This window comes from Opisthorchis viverrini (assembly GCF_000715545.1).
Source record: "Opisthorchis viverrini unplaced genomic scaffold opera_v5_129, whole genome shotgun sequence".
In the NCBI taxonomy this organism is placed as follows: domain Eukaryota; kingdom Metazoa; phylum Platyhelminthes; class Trematoda; order Opisthorchiida; family Opisthorchiidae; genus Opisthorchis; species Opisthorchis viverrini.
The window spans coordinates 835296-858216 of NW_008751783.1; the positions used below are offsets into that span (position 1 = coordinate 835296).

Here is a 22921-nt window from a genome sequence, read left to right on the forward strand (position 1 = left end):
TTAGCGCACATGGGTAAGAAGGTCAGCAGCGCACAGACACACATATCAATACATAAGAGTCGGACCGGACGACCTCTGTGGCAAGGTGAGTGGTGGGTACGGATAAGCAAAACAACTGGAGGTCAAAAGTACATAGGCGGAATAAGCTAATGAATGGGGGAATTAATCATAAGGTCAAGTTAGGTTCAACATTCTGACACTTTTTTGACCTGCGTTATTTCGCCAGGACGGTAGGCCATGGGTGAGTGACGTTCATTTATGTGAGATGAGCAGCTGAAGTTAAGTCCTCCGATTTCTCTGGATCATGCTTTACCGTCAATGAGGCAATGTTTTAGTGACGTTCTTAGTGATCTGTGAACAACTCTACTTCAACACCTTGCCTCATATTACTAAGCGAACATGCTCACCGCAGTCTATTATGCTGCCTATCCCATTGATTGCGACACTGGAATTATTAAGGTCGCGACAGATGTTCCCTTTTCCTGTTGGTGTCCATCACGTATACGAGTAGACAAGGTATATTCACAGAAGACCCTGTATCCATAAATTTAGTTTCTGTTTCACAAAGCCCGAAATTTAAAATAATAACATCAAGTGGGCTGCAAATGAACACGCTTCCTGCTTGAAAAGTGTAGTATGATCTTGTCCATCCGGCTCCACTCAGTGGCTTAGGCAACAAGAAGACAGACCAGAATTTATTACAAGTCGTAAATAAAAGGAATAGCAATAAAAAGATCGACAGTAGCAAGGTTACCTAACGGACCAATGGAACGAAACAAGACAGATCAGGATGCAGTACAGATGGCAGTCGAACCAATAAAACCACATGAGAGATGACTGTCAGGTTGCACGACAAGTTTAGGGTTGGAACAACATAATCAGAAGCTAAACGAGAGAAAAACCCACCAAACCGCGCACTGACAATGTCTCTTGTAATGGCGACGAAGCGTTCACAAGCCAGTCGTTGTTTCAGCGAAAATAGCAGCATCCACCTCACCAACTCTCACCCAACGTCCTGAGTTGGGAAGACTTCCTGTGAATATGTCTTAAATGACATGCAGTATCATTTTTGATCACTATATGTATTTCATTCACTATGCACTGTACTTTCACTCTTGGCCTCCGTACTGAGTGAGTAAGTGAATGGCACTCAGCATATATACGGCTACTAGCAGTTTGCACATGTATGCCCATAGCCGCTCACTGGATGCTGCACAGATGTATTTAGAACTTTCACCTAAAGTGCTGACCCAACGGCACCTAAGGATGCGTACAATATATCGGAAAGTAAGATCTAGATTCTCCCAGAGTTGAAAAGTTTTTCACCAAAAGAGAGTTTTTAAGGACGGTTAAGGAAGTCGTCTAAAACTGTTGACCAGTTGAATCGATCAGTCTGGTCAGTCACCCAATCATGGGCGTCTAAAAGCGATTAACTCTCAACATGAACGTCAACCAAAATCCAAGTTCATGAATAATCCCACGATTTTTCCATTTGTGGTTTTTCACTAAGTGGCTTTTGTTTTTTCTCTTACGTTTCAACTAACAACAAAACCAAGAAGCATTCTATAAATATGTTGAAATTATTTGATTGAAGAGAGCCGTGCAGAGAATTTTCGACGAATTTATGAGCATGTAAATGTCAAGCCGTTTAAAACCGATTAAAGCATTGTTCATGTTAGACAGAAGCACTTAAATGCAAGCAGTTGCATCCAACCAACTGAATCCGACCGCACATCTTGACACCTACTGAAATATGGTATTACAGGGCTTCTAAAGTGCGTGTGCAATGCAATCACTGGCCGATCCAGCTACAGGCTGATGGTGGTCTTACCATGTGTAACTCACTGAAGTGAACAGTTTACAGGCTCATCTATGACCGTTACCCATCATAAAAGGAAAAAAGAGAGCCTGGAAACTTTGTGAGTGTTGAGCAGATTTTGTCGGGTCCTGTTGATCCTATCCAGGGAACGCTGCTTGGACTGTGAACATGAAAAATAGACGATCGGATCCTGCCTCACTAAATGCAGGGATCTAACAAATTGCTTTCCTAGGGCTGAAAGTCTATGTCACTTTTTCTTTACTTTCCAGATAACTTTTGAGCCGCTTGAAACCGACAACTTGAAATATTTTCCTTTCACTCACTAGATTGGCACTGGACGGATCCGACTTTGATTAATAAGGCGGTCGCCATCCAGCGGTGTCGTATTATTGTTCTGTATAAGTATATGCGAGGAGCCCACTTGCCGTTGCGTTGCATCTAAATACGCAGAACGAACCAGTGCACATCATACCACGTGACCGAACACATAAATCCGTACTTTGTTGGACAAGTGACAGCTAGTCAGACAAGGCTGGAGAGCCCTAGTATTTCCATCGCTCTGGTAGCTGCTACTAACCAGCCATAAATTAGCTTGATCCAGAAGACTTTTCCTGTGTGCTGTTGTCTAAATTTACAACAGCGACCTACCAGTGAGACCTTGTTCATTGGTCAGCAGTTACGCACACTAATTTATGCAACACATCATCTGGCTACCGTCGATATGATTACCTGTATTTTTTTCTCATTTTAGCCTAATTTTCTGGCGCACATTTTTTGACAAAATCATCATGATCTACTTGGCATGACATACTATAGATGCTTTCTGTTGCATTCTGTTTAGTTGGATGACCTAGACCGAAATTCCAGTGATCTGTTTTCACTGTACTAGAAACGGTTGCAAAAACGTGATTTTGTACTGATGCATACACCACCTACTTACTCTCTTTTAGGCTGCACACAGTACTCCGCTTGGTTGATTTCATTTGACGCAGAATGTCCAATGATAAACCAGCTTCGTTTCGAATTCTGATTGGTGGATCCTATTATCTAATTGAAAGCAATGGGGTAAATACCGTGGTACTAGACAAAGCACACTTGTACGATGGGGAATTCCATCGAAGTTTTGCTGCATTCAGGTCAAATGCGCTTTCATAAACCACAAAAATAAATGTGATTACCTCAACTTCATATATATGGATCAGCAGAATTCCACATTATTTCATGACTTAGAACAAAGTTATGTGATGCAGATTGGCGGATTATGCCTAAAAATCTATGCCAGTCTTCTGTTATTGGTGGGCATACCTGCGAACATAATTTGCGGCATAATAATGGGAGGAAATCGCTCTAACCGGATGACAACCCGCTTTCTAATGATCGTGTTGTCTATTGCCGATTCTGCCGTTCTTCTGGTTGCTGTGCTGCGATATTGGACAATGCGTGTTCTCAAGTGGGATCCACGCCTGATCGGTCCCACCGCGTGTAAGTTGCACACGTTTTCAGTGGGATGCAGTACAGACTATGCCGTCGGTGCGTTATGCGCACTTGCCGTAGAAAGGCTTCTGGTGGTTGCTTTCCCACACAAAGCAAACAGTATTGTGAACATGTGTTCTGTCACTTTCGGAATGGGTGGTTTTGGTCTCCTGGTGGTTGCAAAAAATATGCTAATTTTCTGGCTGGTTGGATCAACAAAACCTGGTATCAGTGATAAAACCAATATGAGCTTACCAATACGAATCGGTACCTCCGATTGTACGCCATTACCAGAGTATCGACAAATTTTCAAAATATTCACCAAAGTGGACCTTGTGAGCTTTGCTGTGCTGCCGTATATTATTTTGTTCTCCAGTAACTTATTCATTTACGTCAAGTTACGGAACCAGCAAGCTTTGCTTCGGCGAGCCAAACCAAAATCACCATTGTCCAGGCTGAGGCAGTCAATCCGAGAAGAGGGCCAACATCCGGTTCGAAATGAACCGTTGTCGAGTGATGGGAAGGCAATTACCAATACAAATCGTCTTCAGTCCATTATTTCTCGATCGGGCACAGACAAACGCACCAAGCGGAGACCAGATGGTGTGATCAAACTGCTGACAGCACTTACACTGATACATGTGATCTGCACACTCCCTGGAACTTTGTTCACATTTATTACTTCGTATCCAAAAAATCTAGTCTCCATCCGAAAAGACGTGGAAGAATTATTAAAGTCTGGCCTTGTTATGTTAGTGTTTACCAATAACGCAATAAATTTCTTCGGATATTACGCATCGAGCACGGCATTTCGAGAGAGCTTCTGTGGCATGTTTAGGTGCGATTGGCATAAGTCCGTATGTCAGCAGCGTCTGTTCAATCACTGCGGATGCCGATGTGTGAAACACAAACAAATTTCCGGATCGGAATTTGTCCAGTTGGTTGTGACTCCCCCTGGTGTAAAGGTGGCTTCGACAAGGCCAACAGAACGGGAACGGAATGTGGCCAACAGTCAAGGTTCTCTAAAGGAATCACCCCAAAGAATAATTGACGCCAAGGTTGACAGTTTCCAGGAATAACAGCTGTCCGTCTTTCCATGATCGTACTTTTGTTTTTCATTATTTATTTATTTAAGTATTTTTATGTGGTCTGGACGCTAGTGTTTTTCTCACCAGTAAGGCAGATTTATCAAATCGTTAGGGAATAGTTGAGGGATTATTGAGACAACATCAAGTTAGGCCAACGTGTAATCACTTTGGAGAATCCACCAGTTATCATATGGAAGCCAGACGATCAGTGAGTGAGGGGAGGAGTCAACCAATCAGTCGACCACTTAAATCTGAATTAAATCTCGAAACCATGTGTTAAAAATCTGGGACGAGTTGGATAGTTGTTTCATTTATCTCGTGGCTTTCATGAGTTAACTTCTGCGGGGACTGTAGCTCATAGTTCTTCTGAGGGGAGTTCAGAACGCTAACATTTAGCTACAGGTAGCTGGGCAACAGTTTGAGTAGCATGCACCCAAGATGTAGCTCGCTAAAACTAAAATCAAGTATTTTTCTCTAAACGTTTCCTGAGACTGCTTTAGCTGGTCCTCCGTCTGGCGGACTGAGACAGGTTTCAGGATGAATTTGAAGTTTCATTCCTGTAAAAAGTAGAAAACGGTGATTCGGAAAATGTGCAGTACAGACGAACCCAAGCAAGGATCAAATAGTTCTTCGAAACCTGCTAGCTTTATTTACAGAATGAGATGTAGACATGAAATCTTAAAAGTGTTTCGAAGTTTAACTCAACCAGTTGTAAGTCCCAAAAAAGTGTTAGAAATATGCTGCCACATGGTAAATTTACTGTCTCAGAATAATGGCATCCAAAATTAAATGGTTCCAATTTTTGTTGCGTAGTCACATGGTGATTTTAATGGAGTGAGGTGACTGATATTGCGTGCGCTGGCTCGTTTTATTTGGACGTTGAACAGCTCTGCAGTAGTGCCTTGTTCACAGAACTAATGTAAAGATCACGATCCTTCACATTTCCATCTGTTTAACTCACGCAGTCATTTCAGCTCTATCCTGTCCGAAATCACTAAAACCATTTTTACTCACGACTCCAACAACGCAAATATCCGAGTGTTCACAGTCAACCCAGATTATATTTAGTCCTGACCCGTAAGATTGCTATTGATGATATAAGGGTTAACCCCGGGCCTTGCAACCACATTTCTATCAATACTAAACCCTTATCACGGTAAAGTGTCTACGGCCCAATTGACCTCCAAAAAATCGTGTTGTGAATAGTTGTATTTGGAACATGCACATATCCCTTCCGTTGTTCTATGCAAGCGACGGTTCATTCCTCAAGCTCCAGTAAAGCAATAGCGTAATGTATATGCGTAATGTATAATAGTTTGGTCACGAACGAACGTTGCCAGTGTACTTACGGAGGAGTGACTTTCCCTCATTTCCGAATGAAGTCAGTGACTGGGCTGCCTCGGTTTGCTCTGAAAGATTATCTTAATACAAACAACCAAATTACCCGCAGGCAACAGTCAGTTTGTTGGATCAAAATAGTCGCTCAACCTCCTGGTGATCACAGCTCTAACTAAACTTCACGTAATCATGCAAATAAAAGCCAGGCAGTTCCCTTTTGGTTTCCAAATTCATGTACATAAACGTATGTATTACTGTACAATGGTTTATAGCAGCAATCTCTGAATGACTGGCAGCGCGAACCAGAGGCATTTACACTATATAAAACCAATGAATCGACTGGAAAAACAGCTGAAGATCTGATCTTTTTTGTCATATAAGCGACCCTAGTATCTACAAATGTTGGACGGGAGTTTAACCAACAACATGCAATCTAATTGATCACTCTTACCGCCCCTCCCTGTCATAAAACCTCGATGCAATATGATACCGTACACGAACTTAAACACCGGCGATTGACCCTGTCCAAAACGTCTAGTCCTCTGGATCACAGTCTGGGATATTTACAGTTGCGTAATCATGTAAGAAGAATTTTCGTCATAGGCACTTGGTTTTGTGTCACTTTTTTGAGATGTTTTGTCTTATTCTCAAGGCAATTCTTTGGTTTCGCTTTTTGGTGATGAAATTCAAATTTCTCTATGCAATATTGCAGGATGCCTGAAAACGAGTGCAAGCCCCTACCGCTGCTTTTGGTACTATCCATTATGAGGGATGGGGTAAATAACACCCAATTTTGTTCCTCTGTGACAACTGAGGAAACATTTTGCTTGCACTTGATGGTCCATTCGTAGTGCCTCGAGGCCAGAACGATAGGCAGGTAAAATATTATCCAGAATCTACCCGATTTTTCCCCTTCCTTGAAACACTGGAAGAGGCTTCCGAAAGATCGACAAATATGCGTTTTTTATTAAGTTCACTGCAAATCATAACGGCCTCACGTGGCGTATGGGTGTTGAATTGCTGAAAATCAAGAGCAACCCCTTAAAAATGATTTTTAGTCCATTCTCTACGGAACCAGTCAACGAAGGCCTTTTAGGGTAGAGCATAGGTCCGAATCATCCCAAAGTCAGAAGTCGACTTAACAGATAAACTCACCGTTTAATCGTGCGCACCAGCTACTCGCTGTTCTATTAACTAAATTAGATTGTTTGTCCCACAAGAAGATGATGTTAGGTGGAGTGAAATAGAAGTGATTCTTTAAACACCATCGGTTCCTAAATTGATCAGACGATTTTTGACTACTGAACTCGTGGAAGCATCCACTGGTATATTTGTTAAGTACGGTTTAAATTCATGGTCAGTGGAATTGTGAACTCGACAATCACTGTCGATTTAAACTGAATGAGATCGGACGTTCCATCACTGTTCACAATGATTGCTTGGGAATGGCAAGCTCTGAGAAGAGAGGAGTGAACCATTAAATGCGTCATGCGTTGCAATTTGTCGTTTTCAATGCAGTCGATGACTGGCGCCTTCTTAAGCTGGGATTCAGACTGTACATAAGTTTAAAGTCTAGCTCAGCGGGATACCTAGTTTCAAAAGAGCTCTCGCGCTGACCACGGTCCTGACTGATGTTTGATTTTTCTAGGGTCGTAAGGTTGTCAAGTAGGTGAGTACTATGAACGTTTATATGACTTAGGAACCCACAGCTTTGGATTCATAAGGCCGTTACGTGTTCCGAAAATGTGCCACTTGTTGGTAAGTGAAGTTCCCTTCGGGCCTTAACTTCTCGGGGTTTAGGTGAGCTAATCATTCTCTGGGACTCAGGTTACGCGCTTTGGCCAATCTGTTCGTGTTTTGTGTCAGTTAAAAAGACATGATCACGCTCTCTTACAACATTCAAGTTGTGATTTCCTTTTCATGGTGCTAAAGACATTTTTGACCCAGGAATAAAAGGTTCTGTTTGTGTTTAAGTCTCACAGTTTCTAAAGTGCTTTAAAATGGACAAATGTCCAAATAGTTACGCAGTGCTTGATAATAATTCCAGCTTGTCCAGGTCTGAAAGTGAGGTGTCGGGATTTTCGAAATAGGGGCCATTGGGGCATCTTCCGACAGCGAATTCGCATTCACGTGTTTTTTAAGATATTAGGAGTAGCCTATAAGCTACAACTGTTATTTTCGGCTTTTAACGACTACGAATCGTCGCATTTTTACATACGCCCTACTGTAAACGCGTTCTCTCGTTTTGTTTGGCAGCCCACAAATCGGTTTAGAGTTTGAAAAATCGCTAGGCATATCCCAAAATTGGTTTGTAGACCACAACTCTCTTTGCTGACATTCCTGTACACATTTCCAATCGAAATTTACTTTTCGATAAATCATGAAGCTTAGTTTTCCGTTTGGCAACATGGCTCGGCGGAAAACGAAACGTCCCCGAACGCGTGGTGTCCCTTCCTCGGGTGTTCCGTTTCCAAATGTCCAACAGCAATCAGCAAACGTCACCAGAAATTACTAGACGCAGTGAAGTGGAAAGACGGGAACTAGGTTCGATGCGCTTGTACGTCACCACAAAAGAAGTTGGCTAGGCAGCTTACCAATGTTTGACATCCAGATCGCATCACTCACATTTAAGTGGTTTTAGTAACATCGTTTAATACAATACTTAAAGCAGGCGTCGTTTAAATAAAGAACTTGGTTTTATTCGTGCTCCACGCATCGTCTAAACGAACTACACTGGTTCTTTCAAATTGCCTACTAGTACGCTGGATGAGGTCCACTGGAAAAAATATTTAATCGCAGATGAAATAGCGATAATGCGTTTGCTTCGTGGTATCACCGGAGTGGATGAGGTTTGGTGTGTACCGAATTTTAACAAGCAGGCTAATCCGGTTTCAACATAGCGGCGATGTTCTAGCAACTCAACCATTTAGCCGTTCGTGAAGCAAAGTAGTGGGAGGATACGACATAAGATTAAAAAGTTAGCAGTAAATGCTCGTCTAAGAAGGGTTTTTACCCTAGCAGACTGTAACTAATGGCTCATTACCAATTTATGCGAGAAATCTACATAAGCAGATGAGCAAAACAGTCCAAATGATCATGTGACCGGATTAAGGGGCTGCTCTGCCAAATGAGTATTAACTTCCAGGCTGTTTTAAGGACCTACACTACGATGATCTATTTGCGCACACAAGATTTATACCAAAATTAGGATTGTAAGGGAATCAGGAACAGTTTTATTGTGCCTTCAGGGGAGATGTTTATCAGGACTATTGTTGCATGGGTGTGAGGAGTAGCTTCTGCGAGCAACCATATGTGCAACAACCCTGCCTCCTGTAGACTGGTGCCCGCGAATCAGTATGGAAACCTTTGAAAAACGGGTGTTTGGGTGTGCACTAGAGGCTTCAGTGAAAGGATGTGTCCAGTACGAAAATTTTTCCTGGAGAGTTCGTGTATTGCGCATAGCGAATCATGGTCCGCCGAGATTTCCATTTCCCATGTCTACCTCAAGGGGGTACAAGTAGAGAGGTGGCAACTTTTGACCACCCAGGGGTGCGTGGAATAGATTACGAAAAGTTTGGTTTCACAAAGGGTCGTATGGAGGGTCCGCATGATTCTAATATGTACGGCTGGCGAGCTGTTAATCAGTGTCACTGGTGCTCTACTTATCATTGTTGTATACAGATATTTTGCTGATAGTGACCATGATGATGACGGTATTGTGCCCCTCAGTCCACTTTCTCAGCGTTTGCCTATTAATAATAAGATGACGTTGAATCAGTCCCTAATAAGCAAACCTTATGCTCAATAAACTGCTGTCGACCTGTGGTATCGGTTCGCTACATACAGTATCTGCGGTGAACTGAGGTCATATTCGATCCAACTTTTCATCAGATGGCACTGTGCAGATGAACGTTGGTGGCGTCCCAACAACTGGCCTAAAGAAATTCATCGATGTCAACGAGTGGTAAATCAAATCAATCATGTGATGCCTGAGTGTCTCTAGAGCCGAGCCCTGGGGATAATTTCGCTTTGTTCGTCATGTGGCGACTGCCGATGTCATTCACCTGATACACCACTTTGATCAGGTTCAATGCTACACATGGGCGGTTGGTACTGCCCTGTCACTGAGATGACTTCTATGAATGACTGATGTCAAAGCGATGATAGTATGTTACGGATTTATCAATGTGGTCGATTTTCGATTAGACGAATGTGACAAAAGTGTTTTAGGCATTCAACTACGTTCGACATGAGTGGAAATATCCCTGTTAATTGATATACTATGATCGTATCATGTCTGTGTTCCCCTGGGTGTGTTTTCGGATTATCGCAACTTACATCTTCGTAAGTTTAATTGAGCCTAGATAGATGACTAGGTACTTGTGGGCAAACGCATTAAAGAAGAGATGTGGAATGGTATTTTTTCCGTCACGCACGGAGTGGCTGGCCAAAACTGGCTTTTGACCTATTTTCTGTGACAATCCATGTGTGCGTCATAGATTCCGCCAACCATGCGTTGTGGTCGTATTATAGCCAGTGTGACGTCAACCATGACTCGTTTGGATTCTATAGCTATACAACTCTGAACACGTCCTACTGATTCCATGATCTTCCTGGATGTCGCGACTGTGCGCTGTGCGTTTATCTATTATTTATGAATTTTTTTACTGGTTCACTGAAATATTGCTGGAAAGAAACTGCTTGTTTTCAAAATTAAACAACTCCAGTATAATCGCCACTAGGCATGTACATCGTGTGCTTACGATAGGTGAATTTGATTCAGCTAGCAATTGGTGTCGGAATTCCAGGCGTTGCACTCAATGAGCATGAAAACATACATATAAAGGAAACCAGATGTTGATGGACACTTGAGATGCAGTGAAGTGAGCAGAATTGAAAAAAATGTGGAAATGGAACACCGCGGTATTTTGTCCTCTTAGAAAATCACTGATCAAAGTGGAACAAGGCAAGTACCAGGGAACTGGATGCGCTTCCAACTATTTTATGGTAAAATGGAGTTCGGAAAAATGGCGTGGTGTTTTTGAGGATGATACGTATGCATGAGGAGATGACTAAGTTGACTCATGTGACATGTAGTTTACTTGCTCCTGTCGAAGAGCACCCGTGGTGGTCGAAACCCTGAATAAAAGTTCCGCTACTAACGTTGATTCACTCCCTCAACTATTCAGTCAGCAATGAATCACAAAAATGCCCGTTTTTTATTTTAACTATAACGAATTCGGTGCTTTGCTTCTTGAGAATTCGGCAAAACGTATTTCATTAAACATTTCCTTAAATACTAATAAGCTCTGTGCATGATCGCCTTGGCGCATCATTGGGTAGTAATAAACCATTTTGGATCGCTATAATTACTGTCCCAACTCTAGGTTTCTTTTCGGAAATACTGGCAACACCATTGGCCGTTTGGTGGATAGGTGGCGGAAATGCTCGCAATTATGACCTGGCTAAATCCAAGTGGCCCATGAATACACCTGAAATTGAAAATTTGTACTACTTGTCAACAGGCTGTTTAGCTATAGCCATTATCATCCTAGACTTTCAATTAAATTTGACCGGAGTGAATCTAGGAAGATCGACATCCCCCGACTCATTCTAGATGAAACAAAACACCGCAAGGCTTCAGCTTTTTGCACCGATGGTTTCTAGACCCAGATCATTTTAACCGATAGCAGAATTTCCATGTTCAGTAGAAGTGATGTCTAGAATTTTTTTCAAGGTGCATGTAGGAAATCTGACTGACAGAATCAACTGTGGCTTCAGTGTTCTATCGGGTTTGCATTGAGCATTAGATTTGTCAACGACAATTCGGTTTTGGCATGTCGCTGACTAGTCCAGAATTTCAAGTACTTCATAACCTATTATTGAGGTGAATTTATATACGACTAGCGAGGATGTATAAACGTGTAGATGTTTTCAGGAAAAATAACAGTGGATGAATGTCTAAATTTCAGCATAAAATTCTTCCCCCATTGAACAGGCACTAAAAATTGTAATTGGCAAACCGCGTTGCAAAAATTAACAAGTTATTATTTTTCGTGCGGATTTCATGCCTGTTACTTTACTGTAACTGTTATGGCAGGCAGCATTCTGGACTTTTTTGGCGGACGTTGGCAAAAATAACCACTAACCTAGTGGTCAGTTTTTAGTAACGTGTAAATCACCCTTATCTAGTGAAAAAGTGGACGTTAATCAGAATTCAATGAGGTCTATCTGTAAAGGGTAGGTTGAATTTGAAGGAAATGGAGCACGATTAAATGCATAGACACTACAAGTATTGACTAGTGATGTCAGATTTGTATTAGGCAGAATATGTTAAGATCGATGGTGGTAACGTCCGCAAAATTTAACAGACATATCGTATTCTCGGGCAGTTTAGACATGATCAGTGTCTTTATAAAGATAAGACCTCGAAGTACATGATCATGTGCTGTAAGTTTTGTACAGCTTCTTGCTCTGTTTTGCTGCAAATGATTTACAGCTTGCCCAAAAACAAGCATAAATGGCGTTCCCATCCAGTTGATAGGAAAATACCATATTGGTGGCTACCACTGATTTGCTGTCCACTACAGTCACTTCGCAGTTCCGCGTGCAGAACGGTGATTGACATCTTAGAGGAAAACTGAAAATCATGAAATGAATGAAAGCTGTTATGCAAAATTTAATGCAAAGTTTGCGACAAACTCTGTGCGAGACAGATTGGAATGCCCACCTGAATGAATGAACACCAACTTACCGTTAAATAGTTCGACTAGTTTTCACACTTCTCCATACACGAATATTAAAATGGACGCGAATGTAACTGAAAGCAAATCAGTAGTCACTCCCGAGTAATAGCAAAGAAGGACGAATATTTATGTAGACGTGGTACTCACACAAACAGCATCAGCACACAGACTGTGGTATAAAAAGTCTATCAGTCAGAACCACCCAACAGAAAGTGTTAAGATAAAACAAAAATGAACGGTAAAGGCCCAATTACTGACATCTCTTCTATTTTCTGCTGAGTGAGGAAGATGAACCCCTAGTACCGCCAGCAGATTTAAACACTTCTGTGCTCGACTCATCAGTGTTCGCTCTTATATTCATTGCGATTGGCGAGCTGATCAAGTATAGCCTGAGAAGCAGCCACTCAGATTCAATAATTTGAATAAACAGACAAAGACATTATCAGTCAATTACTTCACTTCCATTGAATATCTTTCCTGGTTCAAATGGGCGCAAGTATCATTACTGTTCTCAGTATGATGCGCTGAGTTATGCCAAACAGATCGGCCAGAGTCGGTGCCTTCATACAGGTAGTTTTGACTGCACCGATCTGTTGCGATAAAAGCAAGAGTAGTAACGATTTTTTATGACTACAAAGGTAATGACAGTTGGCCCAATAATCGGTCACTATTCAATCGGAAATTGAAAATCTTTGTTGCAGGAATACCAGAAATTCAACCCTGGCTTACCTAATTCTCACTAACAACCCCTGGTGACCCCAGCAAAATGGTAATTTTGCTATCCACGTCATTAGGGTGAAAAGCGTCCAACCATATGTTTCAGTTGGTCAGTGGATATACAAGATAAAAGAGCCTGAATCAAGAAGGGCATCACATTAGAATAGGCTAGCAGATTTTACCATCGTGAGGTGACTGAGAAGGGCCAAAGTTCTGACGGGCATGGTCTTATGGTGGAACCAGTCCTCTAGCCAACCAAATAAAGCTGATTGCTTGCAGTATTGGGCGATACTTGAATGCGAACTAGCTTTAATTCTGAACGTGAAGTCAGCCTGTGTCTCAAAGCCCGGAACCACTCCACAACTACATCTAAATCCTTGATGCGTATCACCAGAACTACGAACTGCAGAGACCTACTGAGTTTGGACCAGACAGTTCAACCACATTTAGTCTATTAGCACTGTGGATGACTTTCAAAAACAACGTGCATGACCTGCACGCAAGAGTTTTTGTCATTCAGGGAGCCAGTAAAAAGTGAGTGTATACTGTGAATTGTTCGATCGAAGGTTCTGTATTTCGTCCAATTACGTGTCAATCGCATTAATGGCCAGCTGTTTGCGGTCGATTGACGTAACGTTCTTTGTCGCTCAGTGGCTCATTTTTCGTTGAGCATGTCCCATTGTTAGGAAATTATATAATATCTAGTTTTCAGTTTGTGTGGTTGCTCACAGAGGGGCTTTTCTCCTCGATGGGTATATTTCTCCATTTGGGTTTCCTTGAAGGGGGTAGCTGTTGTTAGAGCTTATAAATCTGATTCAAGCTGAATTAGTCAATAATCCAGTGTCTTTGTATGCAGAATAAGATGAAATATTTTACGCGCAGTCAGGGGTAACGTTAATACGCACTAGTGAAACTATATTCAGTTATCACCCAATGAGAAATGAAACTGTTCACTCAGAAAGTACATATTTGTCCAGTCTAGTTGTTAGTGAGGATGCTGGTCGGCCACCCGAGGCCAAAAGCTGTTCGACCACTGACCGGAAGGTTTGTGGTTTGAAACTGTTTGATTTCCGTGAGATGCGCACTGCTGCTGATTATCACCAAGGGTGGAAAAAATGACAATTCTCATTGGCTTTCCAGGGTACATTGACTTTACTGACAGGATGAAAACGCTACTAAATATTTGTAAGTAAAAGGTTAAGAATCATACAGGTATGATGGTTTTTTGATTCGGATAGAAATCAAACAGAAACACATCTGATTACTAGACTCTATTCTAGACACTCATTCCAACCAAAAAATTTAGGTTTCGTGCCATCTAAAAACGTTAAGTCACACCTCATCGATGCTCTAAATGAGTGTTAATGTTTTTATTTCTACACACCACTTGAAGACATACAACATTGTATCTTTATTATTCTTCATTGCCCGCTATTCTCATGTGCAGTTATCTTTTTCGCTCGAAGGTCATGAAAAAACGATGTTAAAAGATACGACATCCTTACTGGTGAAATATATCAGGGATAGTAGAGAGAACCCGCGACGTTTGAAAAATATCTGGGAGCGTCTGAGAGTAAAATCGGCACTTGTGCTTTGACATATTTAAACACAACTATCCTGTAATGTAGGATCATACTGCAAAGGAACAACGTGATTCCCATGTCTTTCGCAAGTTATTTTAACCTTGTGATTTTCGCGCAAATCATCCAAACGGAAGTTGGAATCCAAAAAGTCTAAAAAGTCAGACAGCTTGCGCCAAATGACGCACACATTACAGGCAAGAATTTGATAAGAAGGTGCGTTTAATCAGCACAGAAATCATGTGCAATCGCACGTAGTTAGTGCAGATTTCAAAGACGATTTGCTGCAATCTAAGTTTTTATGCTCACCTTAAGTGTTGAATGTAATCACCGGGAAATAAAGTCACTTTGTTAAATACCATTCATCGGGGACATTTAATGGGACACTGAACAGATGTAGTAAAATTCGGTAATGAGGCATACATTTCTGCATATGGGTTTGGAACGTCGAGAATCTTTTTTGTAATTTAGATTGTTTTGTTAAAAGCCATCAGAAGTACTTAAGTTTATAGCCTGGGATTTTTAGTGGTCTGAAGTTTGTGACAGGTGCAAGGTCACGGAATCTTTTCTACCAGATTATTTATTACCTTGGTAGAATAGGGCTCCAGAGTCAAAGTTCATTTACGATGAACGGCAAAGCGTATGAAATAAACACACAACTATGAAAATTTGGAGCGCGACCACAAAACCGATACAAGAAGGTTTCACATAGTCACCACAAACATTTACATTCAAAGCGTGCTAAAACAGTCTCATTGACATCTGAAATACAGTGCAAACATTCGGGAAGCCGGGACACACTCCCGTTCCTTCAGATAGCGCTTTCTTAAGCATTTGTGATGAGTCTTGCATAGAACTGACATCACCTCGAGAGGCACTGCACTCAACGACCGCCCGAGAGTCCATTTAGATACTATTCATCGGAATGTTTACCAACTGCATAGCAAACTAACTGAATCGTGTAAGGAAACCTGTCCCTATTCAAACGTCTACGTTCTATTCCTTGTTACCAATTAACTGGCTACGAATGCCAACTAGTTCAGGCTTCTTACGCCACACCTGACAATCCAGACCGGTACCTGAACACTGTGCCTCTGCGAGCATTGTTATAACCCGCAAGACCAGCCAACTTAAACAACAGGTCACTTTGGACGAATATACAGTCAATTTTACGACTCGGTTCCACTCTCCTAACCTAACGCAGAAGAACTATAGTCGACCGCAGTTAATTTTCACATGATCATTATCTCACATGTTAGCCACAGTGTAAGCGCTATTTGAGGGAGAATTATTATAACGCCTTGAAACATACAAACGAGTGAATTGTACTACATAGACAAGCTGAAGGTATAGTTTTGTTGGACGTGACTTGCTATGTTATGTCTAACGTTAGGACGATGACTAAAAACGGGTGGGTCATCGAGAGAGCAGCGTCGAATATCAGACACTTACAACAGGCAAGGAGCGTTTACACTAATGCTCATGGGAGAATTCGGCTGTACGGTGCAACAGTGATTCAGACCAATTCTGGAAAGTTGCGGTCCTCCATATCTGTCCTTGACCAAATGGCATACCAACGTGCTTTTAAGTGAGAAATACAAACATGTAGTATTTAAAATCAATTTTGATTCGATAAAGTGCCTAACGAATCATAGATTGAGAACCATCATATTATTCTTTGATATCCTGTCACTAATTGCTGAACTGTCGCTGGTTGAGGCAACAGGCCGTACTTGTGACCTGGTAAAGTGTAGTGCTAAACATACTGGCATCCATTTTAACATCTGAAAGTAATATTGCTTTCTAGCATCTGTATCGCTGAATTCAGTTTTAGCCCTAAATATTGCCGTGAATGATATGTAGCTGCTGCCTGAGTTGTTTGGACGGATCAACTTTTATTGGATCTACTCGTGAGTAAACTTAAAAATCAACAAATAGGGATGTTCTCCGGCCAGTTCGTACCGTACCTAGCCTAGGAACAATACGACCAGTCTGAATGACTTGTTAGATCAGTTGGATACATTTCATGACAACAGAAAGTTCACTCTTGAAACTGGATATCAGTATTAACTAAATATTCTTGAGTGAGCTACTCTGGATGCGGTTTACGGCACAACGCTGAGGAGAACTCAGCGAAGTTCAAGGTTCAGTGAAGTACCATACTTCACCGGATTCTTCTTCACTTGTGATGTATGTAGATTAGGTTGTTTGGATTTTGACCACGGCCTTTTGCACTTCTCGACTTTTTGACAGAATCGAATTATTAGTTGGACGAATATGTGGAAAGAACGGCGAGTGTGGACATTATGTCAACACCACTGGACAACTTGTATACGGTACCGAACAGTGCAGACCTTCATTTTAAGGAATGAGTGAAGGAAGGCACATCTTTGTTAAAATGTGTTCAAATGCTACATCTGTCCAAGGTGGTTACCAGACAAACTAATAGAGTCCCAAATAAAAAAACGACTATTCATGACAAAACCGTTGTCATTCCTCGAAATACGCTCGTTTGAGAAATGTCGACGAATTTTCCGGTGTTATGCTTAGTGTTTTTTCTCGGGAAATATCATCATTTCGGCTACTTGTTTTTCTTTACTGGTTGACTTTAGGTCAGGGGAAGATTACCTTCTGAGGGCCGCGTGGCCGACATTTTTGAGTGACAGAACATGAATTGGATCTGCCTGCACTATATGCTTCTTCGGGGAACTTGACGATTTGTATGCCCATCGGAAAGGAACCATGTGACTGACACGTGCTCTTCGATATTCCGTTTAATTTATTGTCAAATTTGACGGAGAAAAATGCGCACTACATGTGCGTAGAATCCAACCTAGACAATTCTCACCTACCGTTATTCACGACCTCCTTCGTTTGCCTGCTACAACCAGTTTGTCGGTCAAGAGTGCTTGCTTCGTGTTTAATAATATCTCATGTGTGTCACAACACTGTCACCATCAGTGACATCACCACTGACAGCAATACACCGCTGTCACATGCTGAATCGTAACTACTGTAACAATGGGGAAAACAGGAAGACTTCAGCGGTCGCTTGTTTTTGATCATCAGTATCACTGTATGCAGCAACTAACACCACGCAGCTGATGCTACCACATATAAAGGCACTTATGTCTACGATCATGGTTTTGTGTGAGCTGAGAATCTGGCAGGGCTTCAAACCTAAAAAACGAGACGGTAACTGTTCTTAACCAAAGACTTCGGTTAAAAAGCACAAGGAAGCGGTGGTAAGTTGTATACTTCTCTAATAGTCAAAATTAGGAAAAAATGCCAAAAAAATTTCCGCACAAAAGCATGGAGGCCAGAACTCTGCTTGTCAGACCCCTAGCAGTTAAGCAACCTGTTAGCAGAGGCCCTATGGTTAGCAAATACACACCCGTTCGCAAACTAGTTTGCTTTTTTCGAAAGAATCACCTGGAACTCAACTGAAGCTCTCGTTTGTGATTTTTCCAGACAACTGAATGTGCTGCATCAGGCCACCTCATGTTTCAGTTGCTACGATATTTGAGATATCGCGATACATGTATGTTTTTAAGGTAGCTGAGGCAGATACAGCTGGGTTCCCGGCGAATCTCTAGAAAAAACAAATTAGTTTCAGGGGAAGATTACCTTCTGAGGGCCGCGTGGCCGACATTTTTGAGTGACAGAACATGAATTGGATCTGCCTGCACTATATGCTTCTTCGGGGAACTTGACGATTTGTATGCCCATCGGAAAGGAACCATGTGACTGACACGTGCTCTTCGATATTCCGTTTAATTTATTGCCAAATTTGACGGAGAAAAATGCGCACTACATGTGCGTAGAATCCAACCTAGACAATTCTCACCTACCGTTATTCACGACCTTCGTTTGCCTGCTACAACCAGTTTGTCGGTCAAGAGTGCTTGCTTCGTGTTTAATAATATCTCATGTGTGTCACAACACTGTCACCATCAGTGACATCACCACTGACAGCAATACACCGCTGTCACATGCTGAATCGTAACTACTGTAACAATGGGGAAAACAGGAAGACTTCAGCGGTCGCTTGTTTTTGATCATCAGTATCACTGTATGCAGCAACTAACACCACGCAGCTGATGCTACCACATATAAAGGCACTTATGTCTACGATCATGGTTTTGTGTGAGCTGAGAATCTGGCAGGGCTTCAAACCTAAAAAACGAGACGGTAACTGTTCTTAACCAAAGACTTCGGTTAAAAAGCACAAGGAAGCGGTGGTAAGTTGTATACTTCTCTAATAGTCAAAATTAGGAAAAAATGCCAAAAAAATTTCCGCACAAAAGCATGGAGGCCAGAACTCTGCTTGTCAGACCCCTAGCAGTTAAGCAACCTGTTAGCAGAGGCCCTATGGTTAGCAAATACACACCCGTTCGCAAACTAGTTTGCTTTTTTCGAAAGAATCACCTGGAACTCAACTGAAGCTCTCGTTTGTGATTTTTCCAGACAACTGAATGTGCTGCATCAGGCCACCTCATGTTTCAGTTGCTACGATATTTGAGATATCGCGATACATGTATGTTTTTAAGGTAGCTGAGGCAGATACAGCTGGGTTCCCGGCGAATCTCTAGAAAAAAGCAAATTAGTTTGCAAATGTGTGTATACTCGCTAATTTAGTGCAATTTGGTCTCAAGTAGAACATAAGGTTTGACAGAAACTCAGGGACTGCGCCTACCTGATAAGCCCCAAGAAGGGCGAAACCGGTCGTGGGCTCTATGGTTGTTGCCTGGGCATCACCCAGGGTAACCCAGTGGATATCTGTGGTTCGTTGCAGCTCAATGAGGTTCGGTCTCCTCACGACTACAGGCACTACAGTTGCATGGTACTAGACTTGAACTGCACTCTTACCCTCTTCCCATATTCAGAGCTGTTTCGGTGACCGAAAATTATATTGTTGACCCATACACAAGCGTGACACTGTAGCACGTGAAGTAATCGGGCCAATATGTTCAGTGGCTGTTCGGTCTTGAAATTGTAAGTAATGTATGAGAACGCCCTGCCTGATTTGCTCACGGGGTCAGCTTAATGGAAAAACGCGGTTTTAAAGAACCTCATTCTCGACAGTCCTTCAGTAGCATAAAGTGTCTAACTGCTCATGTCTGAAGATCACTTGGGTAAAAATTCGCCACTATTGTTTACTTTCAAATAACAGCAAGTCAAGAGTTAGCCATTTAGGCACACAAGCTGCGTGTAATGAGTTTAAAAGCTTTTAACTTAGCGTATCGCTAAGGCATCAGACAGTCCTTGATAATGTTTTAGATGGATTAAATTTGTCCCAGGATCGCTGAAACATTTTAACTGTTATTTTGCTGTCGCTGCGTAAGTGTGAACCAAGCAAAACAGTGCAGTTCTACCTCTCACTGAATTTGTAGTACAACCTATAACATTTTGCATTACATTTAGGTGCATGATGCTCGATTATCCATCAGATCTGCGTTTACACAATTTGACTAGTTGGTCGCGCAATCGAAACTGGCATAGCTTGTAACCTTTAGCTTTACTGCTTAATGAACAGTACAGAACGGCACCTAAATACCAACCATCGGACACGCTGAGTAGAAGAGAACCCGGAAAATTCATGTTTATCGACCTTTGACTGAAGATCGGAAGCAATTCGTCATGCAATCTGTGGGAATCGAGACATGTAAGTGCAGATAAAATAGCACATCGGAAATATTCTTTTCAAATAATTCATTGTTATCTACCTGATGTGAGTTACAAAGCACAGGACGTCCCTCCATCACTTATGTGGTGAAACACAACTACAGAAAGCAGTATCGTCATAGGACCTGGAATCACCACAGTGTGCCAGGCTTTGCCAAACACATTTAGTGGGATCTGAGGCCCGGAGGGCACGCGCACTTCTCGGCTGTTCTTAAATCTAGGCATGCTTTATTTATTGTCTTTATTTGGCTGGATTTACGGGTAGATCTAACGGGCCACCATTTGTGCAGTTAGCACACTAGCCAGGGTGGTGCTATTCACTTCAGCCCGTCGGACTCCGTCAAAAATCTCAAAGTATTGTCTTCGAACACAGAGATACGGAACGACAGCCACACACCGGGTAGATATCAACAAAGTTTGTTCTCTTACTAATGGTTTCAAAATTGTAGTCTCTTTAAGGACCATGAATTACGAAAAGATTGCAAATTGATAGAATGAACTGTAGAGAAAGATCGGGAGTGTGTTACTGACTGGAACTTTTTATTGTTCACATAATCTGCCGGGAAACCGAAACTTAATTGCCGTTACTCACACCAAAAAAGCTCTCCGTTAGTGTGGTTTTTGTGTGCTTGTCAATTATATCTGGTGATGACATTAAGTGTTACCATTGGATGAGATCAGTTATTTATCGCGTATTTTCTACAATTCGGCTGCCATAAATTGACGCTGGAGCTAAATAAAACCATGAAATACCTATCATAACTTTCACCGGGGAAACGTTCAACTCTGCTTTCATTCATTCCGTTCCTGTCTGTGTTTGTTCATCTACCGGTTTTATCGCAATGGCTAAAGATAGTTTTGGCCAGGCGAACTTCGACTAGTGAAACATTATTCATCGTTTTTGGACTGTTTGCGCAGTTTGGAGTTCTGAGGCTTCTGTTGGCAGATAATGAAACCCTTCATCTACACTTAGTCTTCTGAGTTGTGCGCCTCTAAATAAATCAACGCTTGACTATTCCGTCATATTATCTGTAATCCAGCGGCTGGACTGAACACTTCGCACCTGCCCTCAAATGTGAGCTATGTGGTCTTGAAGCAGACACGATAATTTGGTACCAAATCCAGTCAAGGTCTTCCGAGGGGAACGCATTAGTTTACACCCAGACGCAATGTTGCTTACAAGCCGTAACTTTAGAGTCCATTACATGGAGACAATTAAATTGTTGACAGTGACTATAACCTTTCTTCATTTCAGGTGCTGATTGTTATTTGGGAATTTTTGGGGAGATCGCGAAGAATGGACAGTTTGAGCAGCTGTACGGCGCAACGAAAATGCTGAATTTGGCACGTACTGTTGTTTATTGTGCCCTGGTGTATATAGAAGTCATGACTCACATTGTATCATTCACCCTTAATAATTAATGTTGCTTTTTTCTTATGTGTGGTCTTGTTCTGCCTCTAGAATTGCCTCAATAAAAACTGTTATCCTGATACTCCTTCACCTATGTGTTTCTGTCTGAACTGTTAGTGTGATCGTATAGTTTTATCTGGCCATCACCGAAATCAAATTTGTGCGCTACGCTTCTGTGAGTGCACATAGAGAGCTGAAGTTGAGGCACACCTGACCTCTGTAACCATACTCTTAAATAGTCTCCCATACTCGTCCATAGAATTGCGTAAAGTTATTCCTGCCCAGTGCAACCCAGTGAGTTATGTCAACATGACCTCAAGTATCCGATATTCCTGGCACAATGCACACCGTTGACTCAGGTTGTCATCATACTCGGATTGATCTCCTAATGATCTCATTCCACCTGACATCCAGTAATTCATAGAAAATACCGACTGGTCATTTTCCTAAGATAACACTACTCAAAACATTCCCGAAAACTGCTCAATAGTAACGATCAGCAAAATTATAAGTAGTGTTGTTCGCCACTGCACTTACTGCAACATCTTGAATGTTGCACTAATTAGAACATCCGAAAACCTTTCAGCTGAATATATCATAAACGAGAGCTCAAGCTTGGATTCAGTTGAGTCTTTTGTTACAGACAGCGTGGAGTATAACTGAGTGTACTCCACCCTCTTCGTACTAATTACAACAAATTAGAGCATAGGACTGACGGAAACCAACCCAAAAAGGGCGAAGCCATTTGTGGGTTATCAAAGAATTTTCAACAAACATGTAAGTAGTGTTCCCTCAGGAAAATATGCCACGACATCATTCTAACTGGAACATGAAGCGGTATTTCAGTTGAAGAATATTAGGAAACATAGATTTCATCTGAGGTTAACTTGTTTACCATTAGAAATGGATGAAGGTGGAAATAAGAACATTCCGCCAGCTTTACCCGACTTGTTTCGTACTTGCAGCCTGCAAAGCTCCTCGTGCAGCATTATTAAGCAAGGCCCAGTTTGCTTCATCCTTACCCGTGTGAAGTTCACCAAAACCACTCCCCTTTATCCAAACTC

General features: G+C 41.8%; 3 protein-coding genes across 3 annotated transcripts in view; all 3 read left to right on the forward strand.

Annotated features, from left to right (window-relative positions):
• The window catches only part of T265_06253 (hypothetical protein), a gene marked incomplete at both ends in the record, with an annotated part of 3838 nt that extends 1693 nt beyond the window's left edge, over window positions 1-2145 (forward strand). Inside the window, one exon of the mRNA XM_009171463.1 lies at window positions 2089-2145. Within this exon, the coding sequence (XP_009169727.1) occupies window positions 2089-2145 (57 nt within the window). The remainder of the gene's footprint in view (window positions 1-2088) is intronic.
• An 867-nt stretch (window positions 2146-3012) lies between these two features.
• On the forward strand, window positions 3013-4371 carry T265_06254 (hypothetical protein; the record flags this gene model as incomplete). Its single annotated transcript, XM_009171464.1, has 1 exon — window positions 3013-4371. The coding sequence occupies one exon, from the start codon at window positions 3013-3015 to the stop codon at window positions 4369-4371; it is 1359 nt and encodes a 452-aa protein (XP_009169728.1).
• A 199-nt stretch (window positions 4372-4570) lies between these two features.
• T265_06255 (hypothetical protein) overlaps window positions 4571-22921 on the forward strand; it is a gene marked incomplete at both ends in the record, with an annotated part of 55024 nt that continues 36673 nt past the window's right edge. Inside the window, one exon of the mRNA XM_009171465.1 lies at window positions 4571-4588. Coding sequence (XP_009169729.1) covers window positions 4571-4588 — 18 coding nt within the window. The remainder of the gene's footprint in view (window positions 4589-22921) is intronic.